The 23,221-nt window shown below is 35.1% G+C and overlaps 2 protein-coding genes across 5 annotated transcripts in view; one reads left to right on the plus strand and one right to left on the minus strand.

The window, feature by feature from the left end:
* LOC145660795 (putative fatty acyl-CoA reductase CG5065) overlaps positions 1–23,221 on the plus strand; it is a 75,583-nt gene that overhangs the window by 10,951 nt on the left and 41,411 nt on the right. The gene's annotated exons all lie outside the window — the stretch shown is intronic.
* LOC145694597 (uncharacterized) overlaps positions 26–23,221 on the minus strand; it is a 27,907-nt gene continuing 4,711 nt past the window's right edge. The window contains exons 2-11 of one of the 4 annotated variants that reach the window (XM_081770968.1): positions 20,831–21,027; positions 18,678–18,795; positions 13,493–13,584; positions 12,372–12,508; positions 9,345–9,411; positions 8,100–8,265; positions 6,743–6,933; positions 6,130–6,295; positions 3,036–3,175; positions 26–373 (exon numbers count right to left, since the gene is read on the minus strand). In XM_081770968.1, coding sequence (XP_081627094.1) covers positions 29–373; positions 3,036–3,175; positions 6,130–6,295; positions 6,743–6,933; positions 8,100–8,265; positions 9,345–9,411; positions 12,372–12,508; positions 13,493–13,584; positions 18,678–18,795; positions 20,831–21,027 — 1,619 coding nt within the window. In that variant the 3' untranslated portion in view covers positions 26–28. Of the gene's footprint in view, positions 374–3,035; positions 3,176–6,129; positions 6,296–6,742; positions 6,934–8,099; positions 8,266–9,344; positions 9,412–12,371; positions 12,509–13,492; positions 13,585–16,440; positions 16,463–18,677; positions 18,802–20,830; positions 21,028–23,221 lie in introns of those variants that run through there. The other 3 variants (XM_081770967.1, XM_081770970.1, XM_081770969.1) reach the window with 3 other exon arrangements.

The raw sequence follows: 23,221 nt of genomic DNA on the forward strand, positions 1-23,221 counted from the left end.
GCTGTATATTTGTCCAACTGCAAAAACATTATTCAAGGCTGCTGCAGTTTATTTGCGTTATTAAACTACTTACAGCTGTGAACTTCTTGTCCCACTGGGTAAAAATTTCGTAGATATGTTGTTGGATGAATATCCAAGCTTGTTCACTTTCCTTCGGGTACTGCAAGTGTAATACATGGAAACACTTGAAGCAGATATCCATGGCCTTCAAAATTGTTTCCATCCTGTATAACTGAGTTTCGATGCACACGAAATATGCTTCTGGATTTTTTATATCCTTCGCTATAACTACAGGCAAAGGTTGAACACCACAGCCGAATCTTTTCATCTTCTCATGATGTGCTTCTAAATTTGCCTGGAGGTCAGATGCTTCCTGCAAAACACAAATATTTGATAAGATTATGTTCAAAAGCTGGAATAAATATCATGCATTTGAAATAAAACCTACTGTAGGGACAATCTTAATGTATGTATTTATGCGGACCCTCTGCTCAATGAATGAGGAAATACTGCAGACAATGGATGTATGAGCATTAGCCCAATGAAAGTGAGTCTTCGCCTTGGAAGTTTCGTTTAGCGAGAAGTATTGGTTCGAGGTGCTAGCTAAGTGATGGTGATTTATTGGCTTTCCATTCTTCATTATAGAAGTCCTGGGGGCATTTCTTATGTTTGCATGTGAGGTTACCGCTATTTTTATGCGCATCAATATGATTCGTGATTCTTGAGTTTTGGACGTTCCAACCAATAATAAAAGAATGTACAAATTACCATGTGGACATGATAATGAAACCTTTCCAATGGGTTCGATTTCGGAATTACATTTATGTAATTATTCACTACTGCGGAGGAAAAAGTTAACTAGCTACTAGGAGTATTTGATCCTTTCGGTCTTTCTTTAGGTCTCATCTAAAATTCGCTTCCTACTACACCAAGAAAAGTCTGACAATTTGTCGCGTGAAAAAATCTTCCTCATATGCTCATATAGTTGAATTTATGTCTGGAAAAGGTAAATTGAAGTTCAACGTATCAAAATGAACTCTTATTTTTTCTTCACTTTTGGTATTGTACCGCAACACGGGAGTGCGTTTAAGGTGATATAGCACTTGACGCAGTTGTTTACTTTCTGAGACAATATAAACACGGTATTAAGATGAAAACTGTGCCTTCCTTTATCTAGGACGAACCAGGGGCGGATCCAAGGGGGGGGGCAATTGCCCCCCCCCCAGAAGAGGAAACTTTCTTATTTTATATATATAAATAAAACCCATCCCAAAGTTTGGAGCCCTTAAAGTAACAGTATGGCAACCCACCGTCCCCGCCAGAAGTCGGTCCTGCATTCGCCCCTGGGATGAACTTAAAGGGAAATTGGAAAGAGTAAGAAAAAAAACGATGGTCCTTAAATTCATGCATTTTCTGTAAATTTTCAAAGCCATGAAAGATAATAAGGGTACATTTTACCTAGTAAAATTACAGTCCTTAAACATTACTTATAATTCGAAAATAAAAAGGCATATTGCGTGATTTAGTTGCATTATAGACGGGTTTTAGATTGAGTACAAATATCACAATTCAGTAAAGTAAATGGGTAAATAGTACCAATACAATGATTTTCGTTTAGAACCACATATTCGCTATAAGCAGCATTCAATGGAACTGTGCCACTAAACAAAAAGATAAAATCGCAATTCTAATTTAAGAATTAGAAAAAAAAACTGTTCGTTGATAAAAATTACACACACACAAAACACGATTTTCATCCCCTGCTTTTGGGGCTTTATGTGTAAATTCATATAAAATTATGTTGCGCAATGAGTGATAAGAATACGGTACGAAGTGGGGCGCCAAGCTGTATAAAACTTATGGTGGCGGAGGACGTGACCAACTGATTCAGTGTAGGGGAGTTTCATTTTTCGCAGCCCCTTATCAAGGGCGAAATTTGGAGGTTGCAAGTGATGTAATGTAACAAACGCACAAGAGCCACCTAGTATCAATGCATGTGAAGTGTATTTGTAGCCGACTTGGAAGTGAGTACGGAACGCTTTCAATTTGGCCACAACGACACATTTTATACCAAATTGATATTTGGTAGCTATAATGCGTTTGGACATAAGTAACATCATTTTCTACCTGAAGGTCTCACTATGACTAAGAGATTGCGAAAAATTAGACTCCGTACACTGAACCAGTTTGAGACGCGTTATCCAGCTGTATAAGTTTTATACAAGAAAGCACCGTCCAACTTTATATCGAACTTGTGAGTTTTGACATTACACTGATTTTTCTGCTACGTTCGCTTTAGCTGCAATATGGAAATGATCTTAAAACTTGAGAATCAATTTTCCCCTTTCTGCAGCGTCGATAACGAAACTCACGTTCGGCTGTGCAAAAGTACATGTGAATAATTAAATAGTGCCAACAAATGTAATGTGTCCCCTCAAACTTTCGATGAAACGTAACCATAAAAATTAATTTCACATACATTTAAATTTTGCTGGTTGCTGCTAGGTTACATTGTAAACTATCTGAAACAAGAAATGCGAAGAGTTGAAAAAGAAAGTGACGTCAGACTCAATACTAAAGTGTCATATATATATTTCCTCTGTTCTGACAGAGAGAATGAGTGTTAGTAATTTCTTTCTCTCTAAACCTTCGCATTTCTTCTTTCAGAAAATTTGAAATATAACTTACAGCAATATATATATATATATATATATATATATATATATATATATATATATATATATATATATATATATATATATATATATATATATATATATAATTCGAATATATATAACTGAATATTTATGGGATTTCGAAAATTTATTATGAAACTTGAAGAAACAGTTACTCGATTTAGACCACCTTTTTGAATCATTTAACAATGTATCTCGGATAAACAATCTTTCGATTGATCTGACGCAAACATCCACTCTTCCTTTGCACTTTTTCATTTTATTTCTTCCTCAGGTTTTATTTGATCCATATACTTCTCTATTTCTACTATACGGTATTTAACTTAAAAAGCAACATACCTTAACATGAAAAAGGAATCCCTGCTGCGCTTCTAACTTTGTTGGCTTCCAGTATCCTCCGCTATCTTTCCTCTTTACCGACGAAGTAACAGGAGGAAAATGTCTACCTAAAAGTAGCAGCAGAATTACATTTCTGGCTCCTGTAAGTATAAAAAATGTAAATGTAATTAGTACAATTGCTTTAAACTGTAACGTCTTAAAAGAATATGCCTATATAACATGAATAATATCACATTACGAAACCTAATGGATACAATGTATTGAATACCAAATACCATATCCTAATTGCATTGGTTTCTAACTACGCATACGTTGGATTAGTTTTGATACAGATCCAATGAGTAGTTTCCATTTTTACTACGATTTTACACTATACGAATGTGACTAAAAAGTGAGGTTGACATTCGGTGTACTTTCAGTTTCTATAGGGTGAAAAGAGAAGTAGACTGACATTTAAATCCATTCAAGTACGATGTACAATTCAAGTACGATCATATTAATTGTTTAATTCACAGAAAATAGCCACAATTTAATCATTAATTTTTACAAAATTTATTGCTGGTATTAAAATGTGGTCGCGTCGAAATTTATAACATATTTGCTGTCATGAGGAAACTATAGACACACGAGTTTAGATATAAATAAAATGTTTACTCCTAGAAGTACATAAAGCTAAGCTAAGCTAAGCTAAAAAAAAATCTGGGTTAAATTAAGTAAAGAACAAGTTTTAAGGTTTCGTTAAATGTCTACCGTATGTTAAAACAAAGTGCTGGTTTTCGACAAGTTGGAACGGAGGGCTGACTTCAACAATTCATAACTTGAATTACTCTCATTTGTTCGAAACCAAACTATGATAGCTTTTAAAGAAGTTTATTGTTAATACGTATATCAAGTTTTAAATTGATCTGATGTTGTTCAGAAGAGTTCTTGTATATTTTGTAAGATAACGTTTCTTCAGAACTGAGAAAGCGTATCAATAGAGAGATTTAGCTCGTTTTGAAGTTCAGTGAAATGTCAAGCTAAACCTAAAACTGTTTAGTGTAGATTATGATTTTCATATAAATGTACATTTAATCATGTACATATGTTCGGCGAGCGTATTAAAGCAGGCGTGTGATATTGCCAAGTTGACTGACGAACGATCCCAGGATGGCACATATCATTTAAAAAAAAAAAAAAATTCGCAACACTTGCTCGCTTCACATAAAGTACTGGAAAACCATTCCTGTATTACCAAATGAAACTTATTTGCACTACTCACACACTCAAATACTTAATTATATTTAACATACTACGTGAGTCTTACAATTAGTGTTGTAAAAAAACGTTTTTTTACTGTGAAGTTTTTTTTTAATAAAAAGCCGTTCTTTTTCATTTTTTTTTCAAATGTGTTTTTTTTCTGAGAACTATTATTTATTGATTTATGTTGCAGATACGTGAAATAATCAGCAGAACTTGAGTCGAAGCCCTCGTAACTTACATATCGTTCATTTCTTTGTACCTATACGAAAAAAATTGTCTGATTATCCCTTTCGGACCCAGGTCATTTTTGGCGTTTCCCTACATTTTCAGTTAGTGAGTTATTGCTCAAAAACCATTAATCCGATTGAATTGGTTAAGGCCTAGTTTGTTAGAAAAGGGATGTTGCTATTTTTCATGTAGGTTACGTTGCACTGTTGCCAATGGGAGGGAAATATTGAGGGAAATGTAGGGTGAAAATTTACAAAAACTTCCCTAACCGATTTTCAAGATTCTTTGTATTCAGCACCACTGTTGCTACATCGGTCCAAATCACCTAAAAATATTTTTGGTCTGTTGATAAGGTACAGTGAAAACCTGAAGTCGCTGGCTTAGATGCAAGGAGAGAAAGAAAAAAAATCTGTCATCATACACATGAAATTTCGACAGTTTTTACGCCTCAGGAGCAAAAATCAAGATATATCGGAGCTACAGCTTCCCTAATAAATTATCTTATTGAAACTTTTATGGTGCATCCTCTAGGTCAAAGAAGAGGCTTTCAGATAGCGGTACGTTTCTTCCAATGTAGCCAGCAAGAGGGAAATAATAAAGACAAAAGGGAGATTTTCCAAAATTTTCCCTAAAATCGGAAAATAAAATTTTCTGTTAGCTGGCACCACTGCTACCAGACACACAAAAACTATCTTAAAATAAACTTTGGCATCCCTCTAATATATCCTACAAGTATCGTGACGGTATCTAATAAAGTAAGCATGCCATTTAAAAATATCTCATTCTACCTATAAAAGTATGAGTTATCTTCCCACTTAGAGAACAAGGTCTACTGTAAACCTCAACTATACTTCCCCCAATTATTCTATTGAAACTTCCTATACTGTTGTTGTATAGAGCAAAAACGATTCTTTGATACGCTGGTACGTTCGTCCCGATGTAGCCAACAGGAAGGAAACAATGGAGACAAAACGGATTTTGTTTTCAAAATTTTCCTCTAAAATCGGGAATTAAATTTTTCTATAGCTGGCAACACTGCTACCAGACAGACGCAAACTATCTTAAAATGAACATTGGTACACCACTAATATGGCCTACAAGTATCATGGCGATATTTAAGAAACAAAGCTTCTAATTACAAAAAAATAGATTACGGTCAACAGAAAAGTAGAGAAAATCTAAAAAAAAAAAAAAAAAAAAATCAAGGGTTAGAACCTAATACGAATTGTTAGTGCGCCCCCTAATTACTCCACTGGAACGGTCTGTACCCGCTTTTGTTCAGTAAGGACCAATGTTCGACTGCCGTAAGTTGACTTGCGCTCGGACATATAAGTACGGATTTATAAACAAAATTCTCGAAGTTTTTTCCAAATTTAGGGAAACTTTAATATCCATAGTTGGTAACGCTGTGCGTAGGCTATTTGAAAAAAAAAAAAACGAAATTCAGAAAAAAACGAGAGGCAATGTTTTGTTTTGTAAAAAAAAATGTTCATTTCTGAAAAAATACGAACGTTTTTTTTTTTTTTTTTCTGTTAACAACACTCCCTACAATACTGATAATAATTGAGCTTTCCTGTTACAGTTCACAACAGTTAAACATGCGCTGAGTGAATGTGCTACTTACCTACATCTAACTCATTCTGTTCAAGAAGTCTTGCATAGATCGCTGCGTCTGGTGCACTTTGCTTGGTTTTCAAGAAAATGTGTTTCAACTTTTCACTCTCTGTGTTCCATTTTGCATATAAAGACACTTCCTTATCAGGAAACCTTTTGGTAAAATCACTTTCGATCTAAAACAAGAACAATAAGTAACATAAGATCACTTTTATTCGAAAATTGTAAGAAGTTATTTAGCTTTCACAACCTATTTTGACCATATTTTAAACTTATGACTTAAACTTAAACGTATGATATATTTTGACCATCCGTGTTCTAAGACTTGTGGGAAACATCAGTGAAAGACAGAAAACCAGATATGTTTTAAATGGGAGTATTAAGCTTGATGTAATCGTAAAAGCGGTTTCTTCCGGTGCTGGCTGTTTAACCAGCTGTGAATAATCTTCATACAGATGTATCTAAGTAGTTTTATTTTGCAATTAAAAGTGGATGCATCCGGAGAGAAGTTTCTTGAGGGCTGACCCCACTTCAGCACACTCGGTATACATGATTTTGAAATACAAAAAATATGCAACTTTATACAGTTTAATCATAGATTTAATTACATATCTATCACTTACCAATGTATATCCCAACGGTTGTTTTAAAACTGGAAATTCCGAAAAATACTCTGCAACTGGTTTACTGCTGTTACGCAGATCAGCTACTCGTTTGGATGAAGTTTTCTTCCAATATTCACAGACCTTCTCCCAAGGTTCCATGGAATTTTTTAACCAAAGAATGCATTCCTCAAGGTCTTCCTCGTCATTCTCTAAAATTATCAGGATTTCGAATATTAGTAGTGTGAATTATGTACATGGATCAATAATATCCATTATACATACTATCTGCTCAGTGAAGAAAATAATATAAAATGTCATCACCAATTGGAGACCAAATTCCAACGGACAGCAGATTGCTCAACGTGTAAGTTAGAAATCAGGGGTTTTCGATTGAACAACACTGTCTTCTTCGGTCGTAACAATAAAAGGAGACTAAAAGGTAAAAACGGTAAAAGACGACTGATAGTTCAAAATCTAAATATCACATTAAGTAAAACTAAAGCACTGACGCACTGCTTGATTTACTAACGTGATTTTTTAGGATTTGAACGTCGGTCATCGTTTACCATCTATACTTTTTAAGTTTCCTTTTAACTTTAAACCGAAGAAGATTGTGTTGTACAATCGAAAGCTCTTGATTTGTAGTTTAAGCTTCGAGGAATCTGCTGTCCATTGGAATTCAACACTCAATATAGTCTAAAGACTTAATAATAATGAATAACCATATCAAGCAACTAATTGTACGTTTAAAGATTCTCTAATATTTATCGATCACTTCATACATTGCAAAAACTTGGAAAATAGAAGACTGGTTTTCGATCTACATAAGTGAATGCGCTCTTGTGAATGTTTTTTCGTTACGCAGACACCAACGAAGTCAGGTCCATAAAACACCGGTACTCTGTAATGCCCTACGTGCTTCTAACTATTCAGATATCTTGTTTCTACCACTTGCCATTGAACACGTAACTGTGCTTTAATATTGATCGAACTGAAGTGATACTCTAAATAAAGAACTTATTTAAACTAACACTTAAATTTTGATTTTCTTAGGTATCCACTTAAATGTAAATATTATAATTCGAAAATTTATCATAATACCCCGATAACTCACGAAAATGAGAACTGGCTCCTGAAACCCTATAACTGTAGATATACTAACACAGTTCAAATCTACGGATGGATGCAACCGTGACCTCGCGAGGCGATTTTCTCTTGATTCACAAGGCTCTAAAAATGACAGACGACACGATGGGAGAAATGTATAAAAGGTTGATTACTCGGTTTGTAAGCACCTGGAACGTTCTATCGCACGTTCTACAATATTTGTGGGATTCATAATTTAACATATCTACATTTATATCAAACTCTTTACCTTCGGGAGTAATTGGACTGCTTGGAGTAGTATCTTTTTTTCCTTTAATCGGAAGAACTCCACTGTGTCTAAGATGTCGCTTTCGATTATTGTATTTATCCCATAATTTTCCTCTTGCTAACACCTTCTTTCCTTGAAATGCACTATATGGTACATAGTAGGTATGCTATTTGAGAGAAAATTAAAATTAGGTGTGACTCACAAAACAAAACAAAAGATAAATAAACAAAACAAATTAATTTAACTTAAAGTTCACATAGTATATTTAACTGTGTTCACTATATCTGCGCAGTAAGCAAAAGATTGTAAAATGTATTCACCAAGGGATACCAAATTCCAAATTTCTCGAAGCTAAAAACACTAGATGAGAGCTTTCGACTCTGCAAGACAATCTGCACATCACGCATAAACGTAAAAGGAAAAGGTAAATATGATTAGAGAAACGTGAGTATTAAAAATTAAGGGGACTCCTATGGTTCGTCTATGGTGTTCGACCAGTGTCCTCGTGGTCCTGCGTTCAATTTCCGGCTGGAGAATACCACTTTTAGGGCCCATCCAGCGTCAGGCGGCGAACTGGGGAGGCACCTAGATACAGACTTGATAACAACTTAGTCTAGAAAGTTCCTGATACGCCTGTTGGCGGGCAGTGACGCAAGCGGGTGACCCCCACCTAGTTACTCAGGCGGATGTAGTTTCACCAATCGTTAACAGATGTCGTTGGGACGGTCCCAACGCCATAAGGCCTCACACATGAATTTTTATTATTTGTTTTATTACAAATCTAAAGATCACATAAATTAACGTGAATCACTAACGTAAAAGAACGTGAATGATTCAGCTTTACGTATTAGATTTTTAAGTTTCTAGTACTCGGATGTCATCCTTGTGAGTACATTTTACTATGTTTACTTTTAATTTTGTCTTGAAAATGAGAATAGAAATTAAAAAAACCAGCAGAGTCATCTTTTACAATAATAAATTACCAACAAACTGCTTTTGGTTACATTGTCCTAGGACAATATGTTTTGTTTTAGCAATTAATGTTTTTGACAATTCTTTCAACAGTGAAAATAGGCGAGTGCAATAATATGGCTGCCAAAGACAAATCGCTTAATAAAAAAACATGACCAAAGTTCGTAATTTATGAGGCGAAGAGTAGAGTAAGCTTGAGATATTTTACGAATCAACAAGCAACCAGTTCTTGGATTACTTGAAAGAAACTGACCCATATGTGAACGTACTAACCTTGTTTTCTGTAGGGAAGACTTGAACAATGGAGTCAGTAATTGTTGAAAACGTTTGACTAGTGATTCTGGAATGAAAAATACAAACACATCATAACTGTACGATATATGCCATGTGGATATTACTGTTACGAGTGTTTTCAGCAAACCAGAAGACACTGATTCATGCATGAACATCATAAATAAATAAATAAATAAATAATGCTCTCTCTCTCTCTCTCACACACACACACACACACACACACATATATATATATATATATATATATATATATATATATATATATATATATATATATATATATATATATATATATATATATAATTGAAAATCATTATGTTTGTGACTCTAAAACTCCTGAACCGCCCGACCGATGCCGATCAAATTTATAACATGGATGAGGTTCGAGGCTGGGCTAGTTTTAGACTATTCACTTTGATGGTAGAAAGGTGGTGTAAAAATAAATAACATTTAATAACTCCTGAACCACTCGACCGATCTTGAACAAATTTTCAACATAGATGAGGTTCAGGTCTGGGGTCGTTTTTATGATTTTAATTTGATGGAGAAACGTAGGGGTGGAGAAGGAGGGGGAGATATATAAAAATCAATTTATATAAGACTGAAAGTGACTATTTTTGTAACTTAATAACTCTTGAACTATCCGACCGATCTCAATCAAATTTTCAAGATACATGAGGTTCGGATCTGAAAACATATTTGCAATTTCACTTTAATGGTAGATCCTAGCGGAGGGGGAGGGACGTATAAATAAAAACTAATAAAACCTAATAACTTTTGAACCACATAACCAATCTCGATCAAATTTTCAACATATACGAGGGTCGGGCCTTGGGTGTTTTCTATCGTTTCACTTTGACAAGCCAACTTAGCGGAGGGGAGGGGGGAGATATACGAAACACAATCGAAATAAAAATAACTGCCTCTGTGACTTCATTACTCTTGAACCACCCGACCGATCTCAATCAAAGTTTCAACATACATGAGTTTAGGGGCAGGGATTACTTTAGGCTATTCAGTTTGACGATGCAGCGTAGGGGAGGGGGAGAGACATTTCAAAATGATCAAAAATGACCGGTATTAGTGTTGAATCCATAGTTTTCAGGGTCGATGAGAGAAACAGTGACACTTCTGATGCTGTTTCAATCCAAGTTCAGCCCAGATAGTTGGGTTAAAAATGATCGAAAATGACTAATATTAGTGTCGAATCCATAGTTTTAGGAGTAGCTGAGATTAACAGTGACAATTCTGATGCCCCTGTGCCGCAGCAAGGAGGGGGAGCTATATATAATAATGATCGAAAATGACCTATATTAGTGTCTAATCCATAGTTTTCGGGATCACTCAGATGAACAGTGACATTTCCGATATATATAAATGATCGAGGTGTATTTTACAGTGTAGTATGTTTCAGCTGATATTAATTCAGCATCTTGCACCTCGCAAGATTTGGATCTATATCACGCAAACTGGCTGTGAGTGAGAATGATAGACAGGAGTTACGGAACCACTTTATTTTCTTTTAATGAGAGCGCCGAATAATGTTAATATAGGGTATCACAACAAAGCCCACAGTGCTCTATCGGTAAGACTGAATCAAGGAAAATTCCTTTTAGTGCCAGGAATTGACGGTCATGAGAAAGTCTTTGGGAATTACCATTTAAAAACAAGATGGTATAAAAGCAATGAAGCAAAAGCCTCTTGTGAAGAAGTTTGGAAAACACACGCAAAAGATATTAAGCCAAAGAGACAAAGTACATTCTTAACTATCTTCAAATTTACCGGCCATTCTTCATCCAAAAAAACAGGAAGAGAACATTTTTTGTGGTGGTTGTGGAGTTTTTTTTTATTTTCGTTGGCTTTAACGTGGGATGTGTAAAGAGTGATGGCACGAGGAGTCTTCGAATTACAACACACATGGACCATATGTATGATACTTTTTAACACTCTCAGCCCCAACCCTGTTTGAGTAAATTTCATCCCGGGACCAGACTACAGTTTGCTATGAACACCGTCAGCCCATGTGTATCTATTTGATACACGTGGTCCATCAGTAAACCCTCACTGTGTATCAAAAAGATACACATGGGGCTGAAAGTGTTAATGCGTACCCTTGCTCGTTATTACTCTATATAAAATAGAAACAGCTGCAAAGATTTCATATTTACCCAAACAACAGTCGTACAGAATATCTATTATATATATATATATATATATATATATATATATATATATATATATATAAATGAGTATCACTTTCTTCTACTGAAATTTAAGTCGAAACTACTATTCCTCCACGGTAAATCAACTATTTTGAAAGTCAATTCTCAGCGATCACTTTGACAGTTTCTAAAATTTTTTTTCTATCTGAATTACGTTCATTGTTTGCTGAATCGAATGGACTTTTAATCATTTTGATATCTCCAAAAATAATAGTTATGAAGTTTTCCGTCGAACATAAATTTCTCCAAAAACAGCTCGTGTCATCACTTAAAAATAGTAACAAAAAAAAAAAAAAAAACACGAAAGAAATAAAACAAGAGTTCAGAATGTTTAAAACCCTCGTCTTGAATTTTCAATATACTGCCACATTAACTGTAAAAAATTCAAGCAAATCTAAACTTTGAGCAACACGGACTGGATGATTTCACATGAACTGATCCTACTTCGAATACTTGACTCACTCACTGTACGCAAGATTTAAGATTCTTCAAGGTTAGTCATTACGTTATTACTAATTTGCCACACAGATATATTACATGTTAGCCCTTTCAGGTTTTTCTTAAAAAACAAAAAACTTTAATTACCACTTAACCTCTTTCACGTCACTACACGCTCTATATCATGATTACACTTCAATCACACTTTGAAACAAATCAAAATATAAAACAAATTTAGAGCTACAATAAGAATGCAATTAAAAATACTTTAATAAATAAATCTTACGTATAACAAAACAAAAACAGAAAATACTGCTCTTTTATTCAAGTATTTTACTGAACAAACCTTTTGTCGGCGCCAATGTGACGTATGATTACTTCAGTTAGTAAATTTCTCGTCCTGGAGCTCAAACAATTATGTATCTTGTACTCACTTAAAACTTCTCTTCCATCTAAAGAATTTTCCAAAATGGTTAACAGATCCTACAAGAAAACATTACATTATTGTTTACAGTAACTCAAGGATACAATATTGAGCACAGTAGTATAAGGGAAATTTGTAAGTAAAATACAACTTCTATGACGAAAATCAATATCTGCATTATATTGAGAAATCCTAGTGATATGCAGCAATTGATTTTATCACAATCAGTTCCACAAATATTGGTGATGGCAAACGAAAATTGACCAAAATATATTACTATTATTTGAAGATTATTTGAAGCGGTTCCCTCTGTCAATACTTAGCTTCAGAATCACCCGATTATGTTTCTGCCAGTAAGTTTCAAAACACCTTGCTCTTACAAATGGCAACCTAAAGAGTCGAAAGTTTCAGAGAAGGAAGTCTAACCCTTTAACGTCTTATAACTGTGCCTAATTCTGATTCTTTATTTCTGCTTTTTGAAATACTTTCATTTCTAAAGATCATTCTACCTTCTGATAAAATCAAATGATTATATCCAAATAAAATGTGGTTCATTCTTAAGAGCAAGAGTTGACTGCAATATCATTTGGGAGAAACATAAATAACTGTTTCTAAAATAAATCGCCTCTGCTATGCAATAAGAACTATCAGGGAAAAAACAAATCTACCAACAGAATAAACCATATATTACGATACCTTTCATGCAGTATTAAAATACATTATCATATTTTGCGGTAATAGTAGTAAGAGTGACATTACTTTTAAATTGAAAGGAAAGTGGTTAGAATTTTATGCCTAAAATGTAGACTTTCCGTCGACAGCTGTTTAAAAGATTTAAGTATTTTACCACTATAAAGTTTACATATGTATCAGGTAATAGTATATACAAATGTCTGAACTTCAATACAATTTACATGCTTATAATACGCGTTGAAGAAATTTATTTTCACGTCCTATCTAAATTTGAACATAGACCAACCTACGAGGATTTAACTATAGTAACACCGCAAAATGATGCAGTGGGTCACAGTCTGAATACTTACAAAGTTCTGTAGTACACATTGTGCCTGGAAACTGGTTTCTCCTATTACATTGACCGGTACTACAGCTTGAGCCGTCTTAATTCCTCCTCTTGCTAGAAGCATATTGCAAAGAAAATGGTTATTTTATCCATGTATCTACATATATATGTGTACAGGAACGTATACTATCTTCACTCATAATTGCAATGTGAGGTACAGTATGTCAGTATGGGGTCAAGTAAAACAGTACATGGCACAGAACATTTTATTACAGAGGTAAAAAAAAACATCATTAAAAAACATCTAATTTTACACAAACGTACACTTACGTATTTTACATACACATACTACATGCAAGATTGATAAAGGAATCTTTTGATACAAAATGGCGGGTCTTGCCTAATGACAGTAAGAAGACAGGTGTTAACATGATGATAGCTGCTTGTTGATCAAGCTTTATATTACAGGAACATGTAATTGTTAAAAGTGGATCCTGTATATTGGTGAGTAGTATATGTTATCTAACCAGCGTGTGCAATATCTTCATACAAAGCAGGAATTGAATTGATGTTGATATTTGAAGACATACGTTAAGCACAGACGATCTCTAACTTCAGTAACGATTTTTTTTCTTTCCTTTGGATGCACGTTTTTGGGAGCTACGTTGGACGATGAACGCCATCTTAATTCTTCATGCATACCATTACAAAGAAAAAGTGGAGAAAACTGAAGGAGATTCTCCCGTATACTCTTATCTAACAGTATTGCCAAGATGGAGGGAACACGAAGAATATCATTCGTAACCCAAGAAAATGTAATATCTCAGAATCTGGACGTTAAGAACGCAAAGATATGAAAAAATAGGCGTCTGAACATTCAATTAAGAAGGGACAGCGACGAAGAAAAGTACATAGAAGGGTCCTAACTAAACTGCAAGAACAATGTGAATTTCAATATCCATAAGTAACGCCTAACAATCATTTACAGATACCAACAATGATACATTAAGTCAGGGTAACCACTCTTTCGTGATTTCAAAATTCCGTGACATTTTCCCGGTTTCGAGAAAATCTTTTTCCTTAAGTGATCTGCAAAACGTACTTCCTAGTTCACCTCAGATCTGATCCTTCTTAATATTGGAAGTTGTGGGAAGCACTTTATCAATTGTGCTTTCTAAGCTCCCATGCAATAAATGTGCTGGAAAGTAGATGATTATTTGTAAACCACTTATAACTTATTTAACAATTTTCCAGCTCGTCGAACAAACTACAAAAGATTCGCAGAATTTCTGTTTCCCAAACAAATTTCCAGCTTAGCATGAACATAAACATTTAGATGTTACTTCTCGGGCCATGGAAATAATGCTGAACAAAGAACAAGTGCTGCTGGCAAGAAGAAAGTACCACAATGTGGAAGTTTTGATACTGTACGACATTTCACAAATGACAAGCTTCTTGTTGCAAAGCTACGTTCTTTAACATTACCAAAGACTGATGAACCTTTTCTTCGCGAGTTTCAGGGAAAGCTGGCTTAGAAAATTATAAATGAAATGGAATATTTAAGTTTAACGACCCACGGTTATGTCGGTTAGGCTAAAGGAGACGGTGATAATGAGTGAAATGAAGAAAGTGGGAGGAAACGGGAGAACCCCAAGAAAACCCATGAGCACGGTTTTTGTCCATTACAAAGTCCACACGGCGCGAGCTGGGATCGAAGCAGGGATCCTAAGCACCGGAGGTGAACGCTCGACCACTGAGATCCCGCACCCTCGAAAGCTGGCTTAGCTCTTTCCGATTGCAATTCCCTCCAGGCCAGTATATTGTCTGCTGCTGGTTGTTTTGTAAAAGATAGCGTTTTGAAGAGCCAGCGATTAGTTATGATTGATTTCAAGGAAAGTGAAAACGTAAAGTAAGCTAAGTTTGTAAACATGACTAACTTATACACCGAAAGATGTTTTACGAAAAGCCAAGACTATCGGAAAAAGACATTCTTGAATTTCGAAAAGATTGTCGCGTAGGATGTCAGAAATCTGTATTGAAAGTAATGGAGAGGTCACCTCTGGAAACCAAACTGACAAGAGCAATTTGGAGAGTATTCTATTTACAGGTTTCTGTAATTCTTGAAGTTTTAAATTTCCAAGTTTTCAACTCTCCCCTGGAGTCTTGGTCATGAAGGTTAAAAGCAGGAAGAAAAAGAACAGAAACATCAAGGAACAGAAAGGAACGGACTTACAAAGAGGACAAGATATGTGGAAAACACATTGTCAAGTGCGTCAGCTATCTGCAGATGGTCTTGAAACAAACTGAAATATGGCAGTCAGTTTGTGCGCCTTTTCTATTTCTGTTGGAAGTTTGCTAACTCATGTTATTTTTATTATAATGCCAATACTGTGAAAATTTTGTGATAACAGCCTCCCATTCGTCACTCAGTCATCCCTTGTCTAGATTTACTTTTGGTTTCGTTAAATGAATAAATAAAATTTCAAAAAAGTCTCTCTACTTCATTTCTGGCTCCAAATAAAATTTTTGAATCTTCTACCCTGCACTGCGTTTCTTTTAAATGTTTCGATAAACCTGACACCGGATTTTCGCTTTCGAATCTCTAATGTGTTCCTTCACTCTCTTGGCAACTGCATTTTATTTCGCAAATACCATATTTCTCATTGGCATCTGTGTAATAACTCTTAAATTGGGTGATGTGCTTTTCTAGCGTTTTAGGTGGTTTTAAACCTATACGTAAATCGTATTGTGTGTAGATACTATTTCCAGAGCTCCTACTGATCTGGAGAAATTTATTTCCCTGACTTCTCCCTGACCTTTGATAGGAAATTCCATGACTTTTTCATGACGTATGTCGGATGACGCTGACATATAAATAAAGAATAGATAACGGTGAATATTTATATATATGAGAACATTTATTCTATAGAGACAAATAGTAATCAACTGCTCATCGTGCATTCCACTTACCTCCCATAAAAATCTGAGCTACGTCTCATACTGTGACCATTAATGGTTGGCTAAACTGAAATTGGGGACAATTAATGTTAGAAAAAAATATATTTTATAAGACATCCCTGACTTTCCCTGATTTTCAGCCTTTTTCTCTGAGTTTCCTCACCTGCACCATTTTCACTGAGTTTTCCCTGACCATTAAGAACCCTGATTTAATGTAGTTGTCAGTCTAGGAAAAATAGGCAATCCTATCCATCTTTATCCTTCATGTCTGTTTCAGGTTTATCGGAACTTAAATTCCTTTTAACCCGATTATACCAATTATTTAATAAGGAATAACAGTTAGTTCACCATTGGATGAAGATGCCGGATTTATGCGCATACTCAACACGAGGGGTGATGTGAAATTGTTCCTGTGACACTAGAAACGATAAAATTAACTTATACATTCGTGAAAGGAGAGAACAATCCAATTTGTTTATGCACCACGTCATCTGTAGGTGCGAATTCAATAACACAGAAACAGTGAAAAAATGAATGACTGGACCAAAGATGTTCTCAATACATGAATACTGGATTATTCAAGCACAAGAGCTAGGCCGTAGTACAAGATTGTAGTCTGAGTGGAGATCACAGACTTCAGGAGTGAACGTGTGTGTGTGTGTGTGGCTGTTCTGAGTAGGGTAGTGGTTAATGTATCGGCACGGTATGCCAAAGGTCCCCGTTTAGTCATTCACTTTTCACGTGACGTGTAATATTGTTTATTCACTTAAACTTACCTTGTTTATTCACAGTCAATTCTGAAATCACCACTATTTTCTTACAGGCACCTCTTCAGTGGGAAAAGAAGGTGATTTGAACAGCAGTACTAACCATTTGAAACCTTTCCTCTCATAAACATCTGAGAACGTAGGTTTTAACTTCATATTAATAACACTAGCAATATCTCTGAGGTCAATCTGAAACTTTCAAATGATAACTTTTATAAGAAGTAATAAATTTGGATTCTAGAGAAAAAATGTTACTCGTAGAGAGTAGGGGCGGTGTAACAATCGAGAGAAAGCATGGGGTCTGGGAAAAAAAACCCATAGAGCTAAAACGTGGTTTGGAGAAAAGTTCCTAACGGGGAAAAATGGGGTCTCGGGCGAATTCCAGAGCGGTGTTCATACGGAAAAATGAAATGAAATCTTTAAGTTTTACGTCCCACGTTTATGACGGTTAGGCTAAAGGAGACGGTGATGATGAGTAATGAATGAAATGGTGGAATGAAGAAAGTGGGAGGAAACGGGAGAACCCCGAGAAAACCCACGAGCACGGTGTTCATACTGAGTCTCCAGCGAACGAAGCTACTGTGTTTATTACAAAATTGTTTAGCACTCGCTCTAGCTCAATTCACATGCAGTATTCAATGACCTTTTAGTATACTATAAAACCCATGAATACTGACTGACTGACAACAGTGCATGCCAAACTATGCAGTTCAAACCGGTATAGCTACAAGACGAAACTTCGCATCAATAGTAATCATTAAGTGTTGAATAGATGTCTGCGGGCAGAATCCAAGAGACAAGGGTGATTTTGTTATAGGAACAGCACAAATCAACGGCTATCTTTGGAAGATAGTATCTTATATTTGCATCTAAACAGAAATACCCTGTTTCGAAACGACATAAAATTACAAATCTTCACAAAATTAAAGATTCTAAACAGAATTTCCTGATTTTTCCGGTTTTCTTGGTTGACTGGTCACCGTGTAAATCGCGAGTTTCGATCATTCAGGGAAAGAAACTATCCGGAAAGCATGTAAATACGTTTATTAGGGTGGATCGAAGAAAGAAATGCAGTTTTAAAGCTCTCACCACTAAAACGATGAAATATATACAGTATGTTATAGCAGCTTTAAAATATAGGATCCAGACAGCTGTAAAACGTTGTTAAAGTAGCCAAAATTTCAACAACAATGGCCATATCCGCTGCTGTAACAATACTTCACATTAACGGTTGAAATACATACTTTGCGACGTCTTTCTCATAGATAATCAAATCCTTTCAATAATAGATATTTAGCTTTTCTGAGGCCTAAAGATACCTACTTTTGTCTCATTAATAAGGGTCATCGTTTGAGTACGGTAAAGTTACAAACTCTTCCATTTACCCTAAAATTTATCACAGAGATGATAATTTGCCATAACCATACCATTCATGTGCACAATGTAGGTTTGAAGTTGAACTGTAATCAAAGTTAAACTTACGTGGCTCCGGTGAGTTATTAACCGCTGAATCCAACACGTCTTCACAGTTTAAACTTTCGTACAAATACGTTTCAGCGCTTTCACCAGCAGCAGCGGTAATAACAGTAAAGTCACACACCTGAAACTGAAATTATATGCAGTACTTACTGAAAATAGATTCATTCGTTGTACAAAGGATACATGCCAGTTTCTGGTGATATTTCAGTTACATGTGTAATCTTTTAAAGAGATAATAGCTGTATATTTTAGCATTAAAAAGACTCGTTAATATGTTTGTTAGTTTTTGAATTAATTTCTTGGTACCAATAAATTTAGAACGTATTTTCATCTCGTGAAGCTTTTTTTTTTTCTTTCGGAAAATCTACCATTTTCGGCATGAAGCATCCTATAATGACTTGAATGTTATTACAAATTCAATCTTCAATACAAAGAAACGCATTGTATAATGTTTAAAGACATAGTTTCATTGAGGCTAAAAAACAAAACGAATCCACTACAAAACAAACAAACAAACAAACATACACACACACAAAAAAGTAGATCCTGTAGCACAGAAACTGATCTTAACATTTCGCAGAAATCAACGCCATGCGTCTATCTAAATATATATCATGTTAGCCATAGCTTCGTCGCCACAGCATTCTTTTGGACTAGAAAGTCGAGAATACAAAGAGGCCACTGAATAATCCACTCTTTCCTCACAGTAGAAATACTCGGTCAGTGTTATGTGTCACAAAGTGAATTAAGGCCCTCACCAAGACAATAACTACATAAATAAGTTTTGGAGAAGCGAAAAGAATGCATCTTGAAAGATAGCTATACGTTGGATAAATAGCATCTTGAACCATAGCTACACGTTGGATAAATATTTTCTTCAACTCCGTATCGTATTGTAGAGAATATTTTCTTCCAATTGATCGCTCTATCAAACAAGTAGAACTAGAAGCGTAATGTCGATAGGCGTATTTTACAAATGACAAAAAAAGATGATATTTTTCCAAAAAGTCTACCTGTAGCATGGTATTTTTTCTAAACGACGATGCGTGGCTGATGGACCAATATCTTCCAACAAGATAGAAATAGCCTATAGGCAATTCTGTCATACTGAGATATGGTCCTTTCAACATGTTAAGGAACACCGTCCCGAAGATGTTGCTCACAAAGAAAAAAAAAGTTTTAGGTAAGTAGATCAAAAACCAAACAACTAGTATGTTGCACTGTGGACTGATTTAAATCAGGGAGATATACAGGAAAAAAATATCACGGAAGTCATTTCACCTTGATATCTAATACTAAAATTCATGTATTTGCAATACTGTCCTTCCTATAAAGATCAGTATTTCAGATATAGTTCCGACAATAAGATAATGTGCAAAGCTTAGTGGGTTTTAATAACGTGCTTTTTTCCAGAATGGCGCAGCCTGAAAAAAGAAATTGTCGCAAAACCTGTCACGTATAATCATATGCAGTTTTAAAGTTATGAATATTTATCTGAAAGTAGATCCTATCATAATCACTTCTGAGATATGTGTCCGGAGTTCTACTTTTAACATTCACTTGAAGATGCTACTGAGATACAAGATCAAACGCTCATCCATATTGCAGTCATTCCATGTCAAATCAACACTAAGCTTGAACCTTTCAGATTCACTTAACTTTTAGTACACGGTGAGACAGAAGTCCTTTTTTTTTTTTTTTTTTTTTTTTTTTTACTTTTAAACATATTTTTGAAAATTGCCCAACCCCACAAAAAATTCCGCAGTTTTATATACATAAGTTGTCATAAGTCCGTAACCCTCAGTCATATAAAACTAATTTCCGGCCCATTTTAAAGTTGTTGCAATGCCCTTCAGTTGATATGCAACACAAGAGAGTCTGTAAATAAAAACAAAATTACAGGAACAATTATGAACTGATTGGAGCTAAACTTAGTACAAAAATGAGTACATATTGTACCTTACTTGATTGTCATCAGTGTGATCCAACAGTTATGAATATTAACAAATGAATTAGATATTTTCGCTTTTAGGAAATGCGCTGTATTAAAATTAGTGTATTGATAAAGTATCTGTTATTACTAATTGGGGAAGCTCGAACAAATACCCTAAAAAACGTACTTAGTTAATTAACTGTATTTCTGCTGAATTTCGTACCTCATTAACAGAAGAACTACTACTTTCCGTTGTTTCTGACACTGGAGTGGAACAAGATATCGGCTGGTGTAATTTCATATCCTCCTTATACTTCTCGTAGCTCTTCATAAATCTAATTCGTGGACCCACCTTTGGGATTAACTCCTTTATAAGATCCGGAGTGAGATGTTGGAACGTGTCGTCGTCAATTTCTTCATCTGTAAATACGAATTCAGTGATGATTTTTAAGGTATTAAAACTGGCCCTTGAATCAAAGTAATGATAAGAACAGACTTACGGTGGGCACAAAAAATGTTCATACATTTATCTCAAATTGTTCAACCGTTTCCTTCTGATGTGATCAGAAACAACAGGCAGCATTGCTATCAACATGAAGAAATCATAGGAAATGCCCTCTTCTTTCCCTTAAAATGAGAATTCTCAAAACCACTGGGACACGCGTCCACTTATATTTAATATGCAATTAATCTTTCAAGTTTCATCTTCGTAGCTTGAAAAGATCGTGAGATAGTCAACTTTTCGTACCAATTTTGACTTTCCAGCTCCCACTTAGAATACGCACTTTAATCAAAGTAACATCATAAATATCCTGGTCGAAATGTTAATTTCAAATGATCTAATCGTTTTCCGCCATGCAACTAAAATAAGATCCTACTATAAAACGCAGGGTTGGCAAAAACCATGGTTTTTATTAAAAAAACCAAAAAAACCGGTTTTTTTGGTTTAAACCAGGTTTAAGGTATATGGTTTAAATGATTTGCTCTATATATTCATATCATATATGGACAAAAATAAGTTTGTTTCGCCTTGATGTTATTATGCAACAACCGGGTTATGCTGGAAGGGGTCACATAAGCTTAAAGCGGAATAAAAACCGCTTCTCGAGTTACATCCGAGAGAAATTGTCCTCCATTTGAACTCGGAACCAGGACTAATTGGCCACAAATGCGATACGTCTGCCGACTCACTCACGAAGGAATCCTGATAAAAAAAAAATACGTTGTACTGATCTTTACATGCTTCTTAATATAACTGTCAAGAGTCATTTCAGAAGGACAAAAAGATAAACAGTTGCACAAGTGAAACCATTACACAGAATTAATTACATATGAACAATTTCAAAGTACGACGGAGTACAGAAGAACTAATCTAGTTCAAGTTAGTTAACAACGACTTTTATTCGTACAAATTAAAGAAATAATCAGTAAGAAAAGTGATTAAAGATACGAATTATTTGAGTCCACTTTGGCTCAGACTCATTTATACATAAATAGATACCAAAGATACTTCTCATTTCACTAAATGCCTCTCGTGGGGTCTGTATGACGCCCCCCCCCCACACACACAAAGTACGGCATTTTCGATGTATTTTATCAATAGTAAACATTGAAACGAAACAATATTTAGAATTTTTCTTCGATTACAATTACATAACAATAATAATAACTACAAAAAATCACAAAATAAACATTTATAAACTTGTAAAAAAAAAAAAGTTGCTTTTGTAGTATAATCTTTTTGAGTAATGAATGGGGAATTTAGGTCTGAATATAATACGAATAATATACGGGAGTGAAACGTGGTAACCCACAAATGTGTGTTCATCAAGATTTTACAAACACTTACACTTTTACGAACATTTTTTTGTTTTTTGGTTTAAACCAGTTGGTTTTTTTTGAAAAAACCAGCTGTTTAAACCTTGGTTTAAACCATGGTTTAAACCACCTTGGTTTAAACCAGCCAACCCTGATAAAACGTACACTGATTCCCACGTTAGTTCAGCCACTAAGAAGCTATGGGTGCTAAATGAACACTAAAAGCCTTCCTGTTTCAACTGACATCCTAATCACTACTCGCTTTGCAAATGAGATAATTTATAGGGCCCCACCGGGAATCGATACCTGGACCCCTTGATTACAAGGTGAAAAACAGATCTAATCTAACCTATTGATATTTTTAGGTAACGCTGTACAAACAAAGTGGCGGAACAAGTTTACTTTATTGGGTATCTCAAAAGTGCTTCAAAAATTACTTCAAATGTAATGACGGGCAAATATGTAAAGCGGAGGCAGATTTGCGGGCTGAAAGCCAAAAGGGGAGGAGTATTTTTATCGTTGGGTCCTCAGGGTAGCCGCTTTCACTTTCTTCAGCATCGCCATGTGACTAAAACGAAACTGTAGCACAAAAAATAATAATTTTGCCATTACTACTACACACGACTGTATTAAATATACGTAAATAGGATTACTGTTTTCGCAAACTATGTTGTCGATTGGCCTACTTAGAGTAGATTTGGTTACGTCCAGGTAGGCCCCAGATACCTAAACAAACACTTTCTGTTACCAGAAATAATTGTCAGAAAACACAAAGCAACCTATGCTAGGTGGCCGA

The sequence above is a fragment of the Thermobia domestica genome, chromosome 9 (assembly GCF_964235325.1).
Source record: "Thermobia domestica chromosome 9, izTheDome1.hap1.1, whole genome shotgun sequence".
Classification (NCBI taxonomy): Eukaryota; Metazoa; Arthropoda; class Insecta; order Zygentoma; family Lepismatidae; genus Thermobia; species Thermobia domestica.